At 38.3% G+C, this 17,142-nt stretch overlaps 1 protein-coding gene across 4 annotated transcripts in view; it reads left to right on the forward strand.

The window, feature by feature from the left end:
* ARHGEF10 (Rho guanine nucleotide exchange factor 10) overlaps nt 1-17,142 on the forward strand; it is a 117,087-nt gene that overhangs the window by 17,987 nt on the left and 81,958 nt on the right. For 3 of the 4 annotated variants that reach the window (XM_055810700.1, XM_055810703.1, XM_055810701.1), the window contains exons 3-6: nt 11,717-11,887; nt 13,208-13,498; nt 14,742-14,808; nt 15,921-16,000. In XM_055810700.1, the coding sequence (XP_055666675.1) occupies nt 11,717-11,887; nt 13,208-13,498; nt 14,742-14,808; nt 15,921-16,000 (609 nt within the window). The remainder of the gene's footprint in view (nt 1-11,716; nt 11,888-13,207; nt 13,499-14,741; nt 14,809-15,920; nt 16,001-17,142) is intronic. The other variant, XM_055810702.1, reaches the window with a different exon arrangement.

Consider the following 17,142-nt stretch of genomic DNA (forward strand, 5'->3'; position numbering starts at 1 on the left):
TATATTTTGTTTCCTATTTATAGGAAACCAACATATTTATATTAAAATTTTAAAGTGAAATACCAAAATTTCAGAGTTTGTACAAAGACATTGTCAGAATTAATTTGATATCACTGCCGAATACTCTCTTTACCTGAGAGAGAATCACTTGCAAACCTTTATTTGGAAAGTGTGAGGTGCTCATAAAGATGAGGTTTAGTGGAAAGCTGGATGTTCACTTACCTACACTACTGTCCCCAGTACCATGAGTAAAGCTAAGTGAGAAACCTTGTTGCGCTAAGTTTGGGACTTAAGATGTTCTTCAATTGAATGAATATTTGTCGTTTTTTTTAATTGAAAACAGACTGAGGTTATCTCCTAGACACTGACTGTAAAAGCACTTCATACATGTTTTTACACAAATAATCATCTCTCTAGGGCTGTGAGTGGGATATTTCGTTATTTCTGCTATGGAAAGACATCGAGCAAGGAGGCCAGGGACTTAAATCTGGATATCCTGTATGTGATTGAGTGGTGTGATTGTGTCTTCCTGTGGTTATTTTTTGTCATTTGCCTGCCAATGCCGGAACATTAAAATAGTCATAGTTCCTCTGCCCCTGAGAAGGCACTTATTCTGTGGAATAAGTGAGTAAAGTAAGAAAAACTGTACTCTCATAAAGTTCCCGTTGGGAACTTTACATATTTTAACCCAAAAAACTTAGAAACATTTTTGATTAATCCTAGCAGGAAACTGCTGGATGGCTGCCGTGTTTTGCTGTAGAGATGACTGTATTTCTCTGCTGGGGGAACTGCTTTTTATTCTGTCCCCCAGATATATTTCTTTCAGATTATTTCATTACCTTTTGTGTTGTTTAGTGAATTATTTCATAGTTTATTTAGGTTTTAACTATTTAAAAAATCTGATTTTTCGACTGAGACATAAGGCAGCTAATTTTGGGCTTTTGTAATATTGACAAGAAAAACACTTTAGGATTTAGTTTATGGAAGTGAACAATGCTGGGGGGACCTAAGTTTGTATTTTGGACTAAAGTAAAACAAAAAGGCTCTACTTAGTATGACTGGGGCTTTAAGATAATAACACTGCTTAGATTAAACTGCAGCTATAAAGGGAGTTGGTCTTGGGCTAAACAGCATTGTTTGTTGGATATCTATTTTCAGCATACAGACAGTTACAAATGATGGCAAAAGGGGAGCCAAGATTTCAGAAGAATGAGAACAGAATATGAATTGTAGTTATGAATGGTCCCTTGTTTTTTAAGCTGGCAGTAGCTTGCTGGTGTCTGGCATCCCATCTGTAACAGAACGATTTATTTATTTCTAAAGATCACATTTCTCTCAGTAAATAAAGGAAAATACATTGTTTAAGGTAAGGATCAATTATTTTGTGTGACAATTCAGACAAGCTGTGTAACAAATAGTAACAAGAAAATACACATTGCAAAAATGCAGCTATGGTGTCACATGTCACTCCTAATTATGTGGTTTTTCTTCTGGCCAAGTGTATTTGAGCATTGGGAAAAACAAGAAACAGAAAGAAGATAAACAGATTAATTAAAAAATCATTTCTGTTTTTAGCATCTACAAAGAGAACACAGTTTCCATATATGTAATTTTATCTTATTTTGTTTTGAAGTAAACAGCAAAATCTTTGCTAGATGTTTATAATTTGTTAAATGATCAAACGTGATTTACTTTTACAGATTTCTTGGAGGCTGACTTAATCTTTTTATAGTATTTGTATTGTTTTCTTTCTGAATAATAAGTTATAATAGTTTATTCACTTAACTGCTCTGTAAAGTGACTTTATTGCTGGACTTGCTGACTGCGTGCAGGAACAAGGCCCAGACATGTTGATCGAAAAGAAAAATTGACGATGAGATAAAGGGCTTCCAAGGGATTGCAGCAAAACTTAGCCATTTGTCGAGAGTAACTAGTATTGTTGGTTTAAAAGACAAACAATATTAAAAGAAATTTGTATTGATTTTGGGGTATTCTTTCAGTGAATATTTGTGTAAGCTAGGTTTTGAAATTTTAATTTCAAACAGTGAGCCAACATATAAGAAGAGGTGTAAATTATTTTTTTTTCTTTCTTTTGCCTTTTTAGGATCTGTATCTAGCATTAACTGGCCAAAATAAATTGTCGCCAAATAACTGAGGGATTTTTTGTGGTTGGGTTTTTTTTTAATTGTGTTTCACTGATCCCAGTAAATATTCACTAACCATGCCTAAAGCTTCTGTAATGATTCCACTCTAGAGTTTGCAGGCAAGTTAACTTTTTAATACATTATTATAATTATTTTCTCTTGTGCATGAGCACAGGTAAAAACTTGTTTGCATGATGATAATTTACATAAAGTGTCTGAATTACTGAATGAAACACTTATTAGGTGCTGCTTGCTTTTGCTGCAGAGAGGAACTGAAATTATGCCTAGTAATCTGAGAAAGACATGCTTGATAAACATTTCTTGGGGAAAAACTGTTCAAGCCCCTATATAGATTTTATTATTTTTTTTCTTCCTCATTGAAATAATCTTTCCAGGAAATACAACCTTGTCATAGTTTCATTAAAATTAATACAGAAGGTGATTGATTCTGTCAAAGAAGGATTGCTGAAGGAATACATCTTATTGTTAAACAGTAGTCTGTTGTTGAGCTCAATAATTTGGTTAGGTGAAAGCATTGATAGTTCCTGAAAAATCTTCTGTTGCACTGGTACAGGTTTCTCCAGGGGCTGGAAGGACATGTGCTTCTGTACCATGGGGATGCCAACGCTGACGGGCAACTTCCCAGTCTCTGTATTTCCCGTTCTGTATGTTGCAAGGAGAGACAAAAGGAAATCCAGGTGCTGCCCTGAGTGCAGTGAATTGGTTTTATGTAACGTGTCTGGAAGATCTTAGCCATCTCCTGTATTGCAAAGGAAGGTGGAAGTAAAATTAACTTTGACTGGGATTGCTCTTTTCCACTTACATATCTGATGGTGACCCACTTATGTCTCCATGTGAAGAATATTTGCCAACCAAATTCTTAAGAAGATTCTTCATGTTGGTTCCTTCCTGACTTCTATGTGGACTGGCTGAAGCTCTGAATCATGAAATTTGGTTATGGTGGTTGTCTTCATCCCATGTTGAGGCCGAAGCAGGGCTTCCTTTCCTCTCCATAGCTAATGAAAGGAGGCAATGAGAAGGACTGTAAGGATGATGGACTGAAAAGTCCCAAGGAAACACCATTGTTGCCCAACTCAAGCCAGTGTCCACTAAGGAGAAAGAATTTCTGGTAGAAGCTGTGTTAAAAGGTTATTGTAAAACAGAATTTTGGAGAGTTTGGTTAGTGAGTCTTGATGTAAGAATTACTGGTTTTGTGAGTTTGCTTGAATTCCACAGGTATACTTTTTTCAAGCTATAGCAGGACCATACTATGTTAGGGCAATGAAGAGCAAGATGTATAGAAACAACAATTAAAACAAATACTAAGAAAGGGGATGCTATAAAACTCCCTGCCCATTAGTTGCTAGGATAATGGATTTGTCAAACTTTACATATATTGCACTTTGTTTACAAATCAGTCTATCTGTATAGTGCTCTTTAGGCTAGGCAAAGCAGTAACAACAGAAATGAGCAGGTGAGAAGCCAGCTGAAATACAAAATATTTCCACTATTGTCCTGGATTTACAGGACATAACCATTCTGTCTGTATTTTTTTCTGTAGTAGAAGATGCTGTAAAAGTTGATTTCTAGGTTGTTTGCTTGTTCAGAATACATTGGGGAGAAAACAAATAGTTAAATCCAAGTTTTTTTAAGCACGTGAACAGGTTGCACACAGTGCTCTGGGAGTGTTAGATGGAGATACTGTTGGGAAGAAGGAACCTTTGGGAGTGTGTCCAAAAGGACAAATAGATCCATGAAGCCATATGCATCTTCTGTGGAGATGCTCAGAAGGAGACTGAGCGTATGAGTGCCTCTGACGTGGATAAGGAAGTCAGATGCTTTTAGGTGTTACAAGTGCTGCCTTTGGGGAGTGCCACCAACTGCTTCAGTTTTGACATTGCTAGATAAAGGGTTGTTCAACCTAGACCAATGACCCAGAATTCAGGTATCCCTTGACTAAGTCATCTAAAGGTTCTATCTAGGAAATATGTACAGTTGCTGGCAAGGTAGAGAAAGAAAACATGATCTAAAAATGAGATCAAATCCCTTGCTACTTATATCCAAAATGTGTCAGCTTGGTAGAAAGATGTTTCTAGACATGATCCAAGACCTAGGATACTTAAGCTTTTGCTCTGGGTGGATTTCAGCTCTTTTTAGTATGATATACAGTTTATGTACCTGAACTGTACATTTTCTTTCTGTACAAGTGGGATCTCATGCTCCCTGCTTTAGGCCTCCAGGGTCTCTTTCTGCCACTTTCTGCTTCACAGGACTCATAATTATTCTTCAAATCCTTTCAGTCCAAGGTATTACCGGATGACACAGCAGTTTCATGTTAATTAGAACTAAACAGACAGTATTAAAGAAATGCATATTCCTCAAACCATTAAACAGTAATTGCTTCAATGTAAAAAGTAATTATTTGGAAAACTAGATATTAATGGATGATACCTGCTACAAAAAAAAAAAAAAAAAAGTGGAGAAGTAAAGAATAACCCAAGCTGCTCTCACTGGTGGAAACTCCACTAAAAATTGTTATTTTCTCACAAATACAGCAGCTCTGTAGTCAAAACTGCATTTCTTAGAAGATTTCCCTTTTCCCTTTTTCTTTATGTGACATTTGTATCCTATGGTTAGCCAACATTTTCCCAATGACTTTGTAGTCCTTCTGCTGTTTGATTTCTGTTTTATGAAAGCTCTCTGGTCTTCCCATTCCCTGTGTGGATTGTCCATTTGGCAGCACGTTGTAGGTGAGTTCGACAGTTCATATGCACAGTAGCTGAGGCTGAGCCCAGTTGCACAGCCAGCATCAGCACCTACCTCTACCAACGGGCACCTCAGACAGCAAAGTAGCTTTTGTGTTTTGACTGCTGTACCTCATGTTAGGTGCCTGGTGCCATTTATACTAATTCAGCCTGGTGACCTTGGTACTGTTAAGTGTGTTCCTTTGATACTGATGGAATGCTAATAGCCTTTAATATGGATGGATGTATTTCAGGGTACTTACACAGATTTCCGAATAATGGTGGTACATATTCTCCTAACAGCATATCCTTTTACAGACTTGCTGCACATCAGCAACGTTTCTTGATGAATTTTTAATGGCTGAATCTACTAATATGGTGCTGAGGTAGAAAAGACCTGCTTGGGACCAGGCTCGGTCTATGTTTCTGGCCATGGCAGGCAATACCAGTGTCAACAGTGTGCAGAGTATAAATGCAGTTAAAGTATTTGGTCACAAAATGCAGATTTTACATAGCAACATTTCTAATTATAGCATAGCCAGCACTGAAAAGCATCTTGTGGTGTTGCAAAGGAGTACAGGTCTGCTGGTGTTGCTGCCACTGCTCTCTGGACAGCTTAGTTCATGGGTAATGTTATGTTAGACTTGTGATTTTTTGCAACTCGATTCTTTTTATTTTTAGCTAACTTCAAGCTTAATTTTTTAGTGTTTTGAGTAGTTTGTAAGGTTCGGTGTTTCTGGTATTTGTAAATCTTTCCAAACATCCACAGATCTGGGCTTTATTTCAAGAAATAAAATTTTATAGTATTAGACATGCTCTTATTGGCAGTCTTTCTGTGAAACTTGAGCAGACAGCTTCATCGTTAATGTTGAGTTTGTTTTTTATCCAGAAGAGTAGTATCTGTTGTGCATGCTTGACAACATAATTAGTAAGTAATGTGTGTATTTATGAAATACTAAAGAGGCATTTTACTTATTTCTTTGTTGTTTATTTGCAGGGAGAGACTGTTAATTCATGTGGTTTTGCTTTTGTTTCCATCACTGGAAACATTTTTTGCATGAATGTGTACTGTTTAGTATTGTTGGGGGTTTTTTCCACAGAGACTTGTAGCACTGAGGTTGTGGTCATGCTTTGGAAGCGTGCACGAGCTGTGTGTAATTAGCAGCGTGCCTGTACTGCGGGGACCTGGGTTTCCTGCAGTTCCAGCTTAGCACAACTGCAAGTGAAAGGGGAATGAAAGTCCTTAGCTCAGATCTGCTTCCGATGGGAAGGAGCGGTCACCCGTGTTTTTTTGTATACGCAGTTTTGCTTTAGATGTTTCTTTCCTTCAACAAAATAGAATCTTTCCACCTGCATTACTGTGGCATGTGCCACTGACTGCTGGCAAATGTGCTGTGACTTGAAAGTGTCAGCGAAAGGTGATGTTTGCAGGGGCGCTTGCTCCTAAAAGCCAGCGTTCTTATGGGGTGCCTCCTGCCCTGCTCAGTCACTCTGTACATCTCACCCCTGATCCCTGCTCAGGTGCTGGTAGAGGTGTCTTTTGGGGAAGGGCAGAAGAGAGATGTATAAATCAGGTACCAGAGCAAAAGTATATGGAACGTTCAGGTTTTTTCTCCTGGTACTAAAGAAGTAGCAGTCGTAAGTGGGAGATGTGGGTAGAAAATCCTGTGTTACTTTCTAGCTGTAGGAATGCAGTCTAATCAGCGCTAAAAAGCTGGGAGAAACTAAAGGCTGCCTGGTGGTGACCAAGTCTCTTAAAATCTTTTCTGTAAGTTCCTGCTGAATGTGAATCAACTGTTGTTTCCCAAACATTTACACAAATGGGGGAACTTTCGCAGGCATGAGTGTTTCCTAGCATAAGGCAAACACAAGCAAACTTTCCTGACAAACACCAAGCCTCTGCTATGAAATTTCACCTGAAATAAAAAGCAAACATCTTGGGAGCCTGTTCATTGTGGAGCACAGTCAGCAAGGTACGTTTGGGTCCAAATGGTTAGTTTTACAAATGTAACGATAACTTTAAAAATTCATTTGTTTCCTGGTATCTGTGCACTTCCGTTTCTTGTTTCTATCTAGTACTTTGTACACTTGCATAAGGAGCTGGGCAGATTTTTACTTTTTAGAAATAAGGGTCTGAAAAGGCAAGCGTTATCTCACCTGAGAAATCTCTGGAATGTATCAAAGTTAATTAATAAGGACTCAGATTGCTATGCCTGGCCATTTTTTTTTGATTTGTAACCTCTTTAATTTATCAAATTTTATAATGCCTAATAATACTCTGAGATAGTAAACTTTTAAATATTTTTAACTGAAAAGTTTTGTGTATTTCAAGATACTGAAGAATTTGTAAAAAAGTTGAAACATTTAGGGAATTCAGTGGGTCTGTGCAGTCCAGAATGACTTGTTGAATCCAAAATACATGAGTAAAAAAGATAAATCTTCTAAAACTTCACATTGGAATAAGAACAAGCAGCCCCTGACAGTCTGCTTTAGGTTCAATTATATTTTTTTTTTTCCACTAAAAAATAATTAGATATTTTCCATCTGAAGCATTGTACACTTATTTTCTTCATTGGTCAGTATATGGTGGTGGTATAGTAAAAGTGACTAAAATTGTTTATCATTAAAAAAACCGAGAAAATTTGGTGTTCAGTGAATACATTAGAAGGAGAAAGGAAAAATAGTTTTCCCTTCTGAGAACATACAGATTTACCATGTCCTGAAGTCTTTAGAAAATTCTTTGTCATGGAGTCTTTCAAATAGAATAGATGCATTGCCTCTTTTGTTCCATGGTTCCCTGCTAACTAAAAAAAAAAAAAAGGCTACAACTGATTGCAAGGATAACATGCCTAATTACACAGAAGCCTTACTTCAAATTCTAAAGATATCTTTCAAACATTACATAAAATATGAATATTTCTTGATGGCAATGTGTCTGTCTAGGGCTTCCAGGTTTGTTGATACTGTGCTCTGGACTGCTAAGATATTCCTGCTTGGGGTCTGGTTGGTTCCTTCCTTTATCATGGTTTTCTATGGAAGAAGCTCAGTTGAATTCTTCAGGATCATCTATTGATTTAGAGAATTGCAAGGGAGGTCAGAGTTTTGAGGTACTTACCCCCCCCCCCCCCCCCCCCCCCCCCCCGGCGTTTGCACTGTCTCCAAAGTGCGCTTGATTATATATGCAGAGCTATTTTGTCTTACTTCTATATCTCTAAAATAAACTGTTGAAGAAAACTATTAATGAAGCTTCACTAGCTTGATCTCAGCTTTCAAATTAATGTAACTCTTAACTCTTTAGTTGTATTACATTGAACTATAAAGAATTTAAGGGAAATGAATGGGAAAACAGATGGTGCCAAGAATGCTTTGCAATTGGCAGAGTAACCAAAAATTCTTGAAAATTGCTTATGTCCCATCAGGTCTCTGAAACACAGCCTAAGTTAACTTGTTTGTTAAGTAAGCTGAAGAAAAAAGTAATTTCATCAAATAACACAGGAAAAAGTCATAAATCCATGTGTTCTGCTAACAATTATGAGACTATATATTCCTTTTTCTAATCCTAAATTCACACTTTCACACTTAATTTAACTTGAAGACAATTTTTTTTCCCATTATAACAGGGATTTTTCATGCTTTAAAACTCCAAATAGAAGCTTTTAGAAATGCAAGAATTTCCCTTAAGCATTTGCAACTGCTTTTTTTTTTAACCTGAGTTGAGAAAACCAATTCCTGTTTTAAGATTTCTTCCCACAATCATAAAATATGGGTTGGTTGCTTTTGTAGGGGGAACGAGGAGGCATGTTGAAGAGGAATTGTGCATTGGTTGACCAGGTTTTGCTCCTGGGTCCTGAATCATTCCTTTTGCTTTTAGTGTCTCAAATTACCTTTTTTTGCCAGTGGCAGGTCTTGTCTGTCTCTGACAAATGGCACTGTGCTGGACTTGAGTGCCTGGGGAATTGCATCAGTGTGAAAGTGCTAGAGTGGAGCATTATCAGGCATCTGATACCTAAGTTACCTTTATACGCCCTAAGGAAGTATTTGGATCCAGAAGCTCCCTAACCTAGCAGCCTCAAAAACTCAGAGATGCCTGCTGTTCCCAAGATGTTTCCCTGCATGGCTCGAACGTTTTGTAAACATGTATAATTTTTCTTTTGCCAGCGTCTAGAATTCACCTCCAGTGAGTGTGTGGGTTCATATATCTGAGCTGAGCCTTGCTCTAGCAATGCCCCAGTTTCCTGGGTGTCCTAATCCTGCAGAAATGATCGGCTCGTTCCAGTAACCTTGTCTTTCCCTTCCACCCACCATACAAAGTGCCGACAGAACTACTTTACGTATTTGAGGTTGTTGCTACTGTGGTTCACTTATATAGTACAGTGTGAGCAGTGGCAGATAGCAGTGCATGTATGTGAAAAGCTGTGGTTTTGTGGCTGTTACCTGCTTGTGACTGCTGTCTACTTATCTGCCTAGCCTGTGTGACTAACCAACATTTCACAGGCTGGTAATCACAAAACCCACTCTACTTAGTATTTCACAAGTCTGTGTTTTCCAAATTTGAAGTACACAGACATACTGAAAACATAAAGAAACTGAGAAAAACCCAGAAATAAAATACTACCACCACCCTTTTCTTTCCTTTCCCCATTACTGTCAAGCAGCTAGTAGTACAATCTAGTGAGATGGATGTTGAATTGGGAAGAATGCTGTGATTGTCTTGAATTACTTGGAAGAGTTCTGCAGGATTTTTTGCATCTTTCAGGAAAAAAATAAACATTGCTAATGGAGAAAAGCAAAAATGAAAAGCCTTAATCCAAAGGTTGACTTTGTACAGAAGGATAAACATCAAAATTAAATGTCCTGCTGCCTCAACCATAAACCAAGGCAATAAATGCAGGATAACTCCTTTTTTGTTCCTTACTATTTTTGCAATTAGTTCATTTTTTCTCTTGCAGAGAGGCTGCATGAAAGATCTTGTTATTTGTGGCTGTGATAAAATATGCTGGCTCAGCCTGCCTGAAGAAACAGAAGCCTTGGCAGGAATGCTGATTACCATGACAATCTAAGCAGCCTAGAGCTGTAGTTTGTGTGGGTTTTATCATAAAGATACAAAACATGTCCTGGATGGTAGAAAACCTGATAATATCATCATGACTCAGGAGATCCAATTGCCCTTGCAAGATTTTTTTTTTTTTTTTCATACTGTGTTACCTGAAGAGGGGACAGGGGAAACCTTATCAACTGAACATATATTTTTATAGTGTAATGGTGTATTTACATATTTAACTATTTTAATATATATTCTTATGCTATAGTTATGTGGGGTTTTCATAACATTTTAAATATGATATTGAACACCTTTGTAAAAGTTAACGATCGTGGGTTTGGGGAAGAGCTTGGGATGAAGGTCAGCTGGGCCAAAAAATTTCCACAGACGACATTTCTGCCTTCAAGATGACCTCTGATAAGAGTTTCTTCTACAGAAGGTGAGAGAGCAGCTAAGGCAGGTCTGGGGAGAAGGGTAAAGCCCTTTTGTTTTGGGGAGTTGCAGTGAAGGCTTCTGGAAACAGGGAGGAGGCTGGCAGATTTGGGAATCTCTCTGCAGCTGCTCTGGCTATGCCTTCTCTGTGCAGTGTCTCTGACAGAAGCTTTGGATGCTGTGGGCAGGCTTCTTGTGATGTGAACACACAGCAAAACCAGCCGTAGGTAAGGCAGTGAGGAGGGTTAAATATTTGTGGGTTCTCCAGGCTCCTGCAGTAAGAACAATAGCATGGAGGGAGACTGCCCAGCACTTCTTCCTGCTGCCCCTCCCTAGCCCTGTGTATGGTGCCCAATCTATGCTGCAGGGTCTTCACAAGCAAAGACAGAAACAACCTCAAGCTCCCATTTCCTATCCATATTATTACTGTGCCCAATTCTGAGTTCCCCAGCTCAAGAGAAGACAGGGAACTACTGGAAAGGGTCCAGCGGAGGGCTACAAAGATGATGAGGGGACTGGAGCATCTCCCTTACTAGGAAAAGCTGGGAGAGCTGGGACTGTTTAGCCTGGAGAAGAACTGAGGGGTTCTTATCAACATATGCAAATATCTTACACAAATATCAAAACCCTCCCAGACATGATCCTGTGCAACCTGCTCTGGTTGAATCTGCTTTAGCAGTGGTTTGGGCTAGATGATCTCCAGAGGTGCCTTCCAACCCTGACCATTCTGTGATTCAGCGATTAGGGTGTAATTATTGCAGCTTCTGCTTCTTCAAAGGTAAGAACTGAAAAGTCAACCTGCCCACCTCCACCAAAGTGCACAGTGTGTGGCAATAGGGCTAATAGCATGTTACATAAGGTCGTTAGTTTAAAACTCTCAGAATGGAGTAGGAAAACCAATCTGCTGGTCTCTCATGGTGTGTGTGAAGAAAGTTACCATCACTGGCATTTTGACACTGTTAAGGAGTACACTTAGAAGTTTGGGTTAGGAAAAATGACTTGAAGTTAAAAAGTCCCAAAGTCCCTGTACAAATAAATTATTCTGTGAACTTTTCTTATTTAAAAACTGGCTACTTAAGTGTTTTCCTGGAAGTGTTTTGGTTTCATTATGAGAAAAGCAAGGGTATTTGCATTATCACTTTTTAATTGCTTTCCAAGTAGATACATTGTTCACACTAAAGGATTTTTTGAAAACTGCATTAAGTTATTAGCAAGTCAAGGAGCTTTTGTTCAGTTCCAGTAACCTCAGAATCTGAGGGTTCATTGTATAAGCTTCATTCATAATGTGGAACACTTACTGGTCCCATGAAATCATTATTAAAAGCAAATAATCAGAAGTGTGTCTTTCTGTACAGTTCTAGAGCATGAACCAAAAGCCACGGGTGTGAATGATGAAGAGGAGGATGAGGGAGAACAGTTTGACTTTGACAGTGGAGATGAGATACCTGAAGCAGACAGGCAAGCCCTTGTGCCACTGCCACCTGGTCCTGGAAATAACACAGAGCACCAAGAGGCTAATGCCACAGGTAAGTCAGCCTGTTGGGCTGTGCCTCCGCTAGGCTAAATAGTCAAGACTGACTACAGGAAGATACCATGCAATAAAGATACTTACAAAAAGAGTTTTCCATGGAAATACCATACAAGTGTTTTAAATATTCCTGCCAGTTACACTGATGGTAGATTAGATTTGACAAGGCAAATGACCATCATATGTAACTCCTGTGAGGTTTCCCATCCAAGTGTGACATCCAAACCAATGGATTTGTTTCAGTCACAGTTCCACGTTGTAGGAAAACTTCATGCCCTTGCAGCTCTAATGGTGTGTAGATGCCTTGAAATAAGCTGCTTTCACAGCTAAGTTTGCTGGTTGCTGACCTTAAGAGGACATGCATAAAAATAAATGGAGTCTGAATGTGTGAATTTTACTCATAAACAGAAGTGTTATTTTATTAAACATTAAAACCTTTGTTACAATGCATGTAGGTGTTCCCAGTGCTGAGATGTGGTCTGTAAATTGCTGTATTCTGCTCAAATGGACAATAGCTGATTTTGCTGACTTTGATCCAATATCCTTTTGTAAGCAAAGTCATTGTGCTAATGGCAATTAAAAAGAGGTACCTCTTCAGGTGACTGTGCAGCTTGGAACTTAAACACCATCTTTCCTTGAAAGTCTATTGCTCACTCACCCTTTTGTGGAATTGTACTAACAGCTCAAAAACTTCTGATCACTTGGGATGCAGTTCTACAGATTGCTCCAGAGGGGCCCTTGGCTCTGCTGTACCTCAGCTTGCCTCAAGTAATAGCAGGAACTTTGTGTAACAGAAAATAATTGATTTCCAAAGAGCAATACTTGGAAAGTTATTTTCTTTCTCATTTTCTTAACATTGCATTTTCAGGACTGTTATTTGAGGAGTGTTCCTTCAGTCAACTTCTCTCTGCGTGGCTATTCCTAAAATGTTTCTTGCATTTGTATTTATAAGATCCAAATCCATCTAGAATCCGCATTTTAACCTTTAGGGTTTAAGCCTGTTCTGAACTGTGTGCTTATGACAAGCAAAAGAGGACCCTGGCTACTTGTCAGAAATCTTACTCTTCAGAATTTGGAATCCAGTCGTTCTTTTTCCATAGGCATCCTTGTAACTCGGCTTCTTTTGCTGCTGTTGCATTTCTTGTCTATAAAATGGGGAGGATAGCGCTACTGTGTGGCAATTCTGAGAGTCATAGATCCCAAGCAACTTTGTAAAGTAAGGATCGTATCGGTGTTTAGGATATTTGCAAAGAGCACTACTAGGCAGCTTGAACAGGTATGAAAAACAAAATGTTATTTTTTTTGTTTTATATCTCAGGGGCTGATAATTTAGAAAATGGTGAGAAGCCACAAACATCAGAACCTGCTGCAGAAGGCACGCCAGCCAAAGTAAATCCCTACTCAGTTATAAATATTTCACCGATCCAAGACAAGGATCCATCCTCGTCACCAGAACCAAGTCCTCAAGATGAATGTGCAAGTCCAAACTTGTCCGGTGGATATTCTGTTCCTGTCCCCTGTGGCTATGCTGTGCCATCTAATTTACCTTTGATACTGCCAGCATACTCCAGTCCTGTCATAATACGCAGTGTTTCTGTAGATGAAGAAGGTACTGTATTTATGCACATTATTTGAAGGGGAATCCTTGTTTAAGTTCAGGTACCTGTGCTGTTTTGTAAATGCCTGTGTAGCACTCAGTCTGGACATATGTGAGAGATTTTGTGTCAAAATAGAAAAAGAACACTATCCTACAGTATGAACTAAAATTTCTTGCCAGATTTGGAAGAAAATGTCAGTTTATTAAAAAAAAAAAATAAAAAAATCTTACAGGACTCTGCTTCCCATAGTGGGATTGAGATACCTAAGTAAAGATGCCTAAGAAAAAACGAAAGTACACAATCAGTTCTTTTTCAACCCATTCTTTAAGTTAGTGTTGCTTGACCTTTGTTTTGCTGCCACTGTATTACAACATACAGTACAAGGGAAGACTTCTGTCATATCATGCCATTAAGAATGGTTGATGCCAATTCCCTTTTAATGTCACAAAATAATTTCTAGAGCCATAGTTCAGTGTTCAAGACAAATGGTTTCTTTACATACCTTATCTTGCTTTATCTAGGTCCTGGCAGAGCTCCTGTCCCTTTTACCTTTTCTACACACCATTCTGTTTATTTTCCAGTCTTTGTGGATTTAGAGTTGCTGTGGAATTTTTTTTCTTTGATGATTTGATGAATTCTGTTTCTCCTTATGTACAATTTTAAGACAGAAGAGGAAACCTGAAAGGGAAATAACCATGGATTATTACAGAAACAGGAACAATCCTCATTTTGTAACCAGAATTGGCAAAGCTGACAGCTTAATGTCAAGAGAGCAGGAGGAACAGAAAGCTCCCCATATCTTACCCTTTTTTCTTTCTTGTATTTTGAATAGACTATTCTTTAGGTAGGCAGCTATTCTATTATAATTCTATGGACTGTGATATGGTTTGTTTGCAGCCTTTGCTGTATACCACCCTTAGGAATACTGTCAAGTAAAACAAATGTTTGTGTGGTGGCTGTTACCTGTAGAGGACTATGTTTGAGAGATTAGAATTAAATGCATCAGACACTGTAATTTCCTCTTAGCTTTTATACCAAATTGCTGTGTCTCTGAAGTCTTTCATTTGCAGAAATGGATAGTGTGAAGGAATTTGTAAGTTTTTGTAGACATGGTTAAGAATAAAAGTAGTTTAGAAGTAGATTATTCATAGCAGTGAACTAGTAAAATCACTTTCTTATGCTAAAATGTACCATTTGAAACACACTGATATTTTATTCCAAGCATTTTTGTAACCATATTTTTTTTCTAATTAGCAGGTACACAGTCAGCAACTGAAGAATGTCATCATAATTCTGTAAACGCAGAGGAGCCTCAAAATAGGTGATTGCTAGTTCAGCATGTTTTAATGATCTACAAAACCTTAATTCCTACATTTGATAAATATTCTATTTTTCTTTTGTGAAGCTTCCATGTTTATTTTTATTTTCTTAACTTCTAACTCTGTTTGTGTACCAAAATCAACACTGGTTGAGGTCTCATATATATAACCATGCATGACATTTTGGAAGGAATTAGGTGTAATTTCTATAAAGTTATAGCATTGTTAGCAACAGGCTACTGGAGTGCTTGTAGTGTAGCCTGTTGCTTTCAGCAGGACCACTGCTAACATGTCATTAGATGGCGACGCTGCAGCTTTCCTGGGCAGTCTTCTCTGCTGTACTACCCTTCGGTGATTTCTATTTTTTTTTTTCCCCTGATGTCCAAACCAAATCTTCCAATGTGCAGTTTGTTTACCATTCCTCTTTGTGTATCATCTGGCGCTTAAAAAACCAGCCCCAACACAAATGGAAACAACTAAAAAACCACCCCAACTCCATCACTTCTGTGCTCTCTTTCACCTATTTGATCACCCTGTAGCATCCTTTCTACTGAACTAAACAAGTTCCGTGTCTTCCAGCTTTTTCCTTGTAGGCCATGTGCTTTAGTCCCTGACTTTAATTGCTCCACATCTCCCTAGAGATAGTTTCAATTTTTCCACATGTCCCTAGGAAAGGGAGTGTTGGGAAGCCAAAACTGGACAAGCTGCTGCAGGTTTGGCCTCACCAGCACCAACCAAAGGATAACAGACTTGTCAAGCCCAGTGGCTTCTGATGTACCCCAGAACGTCTTTAGTCTTATTTACAGGGAAATAGCAGCACTTACTTCACTGCTTTCTAAGAATTTTCTGTATTCTGGTTGAAGAGCTCAAAAGCAAAATACTTCTTGAGATTGGAAGGGAAGCGTTTTCAATTTCTTGACACAAGTTGTCAGACAGTTAAATAGAATAGTTTATTAATCTCCTAATTATATACTGAAGCAGCATTTTTGAGTAATCAGCAGCCATGGAGTAGGAACTGAAAGGCAGCAAGATATTTATTGTCTTGTCTTCACAGTTATTTAAAAACATTGTGGTGTAGCTTTTAATGCCTTTATTTTATGGCCTTTTTTTCAAGTGAAGATAACCAGGACAAGAGAGAGGATGATGCGCTGGCCAAGTGGGTTGCTGATCCTGCAAATACAGCATGGATGGAAAGTAAGTAGCAGTGAGCACCCAAGTACAACTATAGAAGAAGGTCCATTTTAAGTTGTGATCAACAGTATGTGTGTAACTATATGCACATGTATATTTTATAGGAATGTCCATGTTCACTTTTATTGTATTTTTTCAGATATGTTCCAGAACCTTGTTATACCGGTTAAAACATTCAACAGTATAATAAAATTGTGTATTTTAGAATAAAACGAGCATTCACTTTTCCATGGAGTGCTTGTTGGAGTCTGTGGAATCATTTGTCACTGCCTTAAGAAAATCATTTGGCTCCATCGATATGTGTGTAGTGGAAACTTGCTCCAGTTCAGAGTCTGCTCTGTGGCTGTGTATGAAATTGTTCTTCTCATGCCGTAATTGGCAAATAAGTTCTTGGAGAAGGTGGAAGGGAAGGAATTGCCACTTTTTCCTGGTGTGTGCTCTTGGCTGACAGCTGCATTTCAAACCAGAAGAGAGACCCTGTGGTTTGAGGACAGGTTATCCTGCCTGTTCTCAGCTATTCCCACTGGACTGAAGGTTTGTTTTATGTGTCACTTGAAGTGACAAGAATTTGCATCCTCATTCTGCTCCTTAATGTACTATAATGATCATTACATTATTTAGCTGTGGTTCTTGTTAAAAATGTGTATTACAACTTCTCTATGGCCATTTACTAAAGCAATGAGCAGCCCTCAACAAACACAGAACATAATGTAATGCTGTAAAAAGGAGAGAGAAATGTTGGCTGCTGAAGTGGATTTGTTTTCAGGCTACCAAAGGTCACCATAACCAATGCAGATAAAACTGTGTGAAATTTCACAAATACCTTCTACTGATTTTGTGCATTATTTTATTATGTGACTGATGATTAGATGTACTAGCAAAATGCTAGTGGAGAATGAATTATATTTCCATCATATTCCTATATGCCAATATAAGCAAAATTCTTTAGAATAGAATAGAGTATTTCAGTTAGAAGGGACCTACAGTGACCATCTAGTCCAACTGCCTGACCACTTCGGGGCTGACCAAAAGCTAGAGCTGTTATTAATGGTTGAAATGCCTCTTAAACACTATTATTCCCATTCAAATTTTAGGGATTTCCTAATTTGTTTTTTTTTTTGTTGTTGGTTTTGTTTCTGTTTTGC

This window comes from Falco peregrinus, chromosome 7 (genome assembly GCF_023634155.1).
Source record: "Falco peregrinus isolate bFalPer1 chromosome 7, bFalPer1.pri, whole genome shotgun sequence".
Classification (NCBI taxonomy): Eukaryota; Metazoa; Chordata; class Aves; order Falconiformes; family Falconidae; genus Falco; species Falco peregrinus.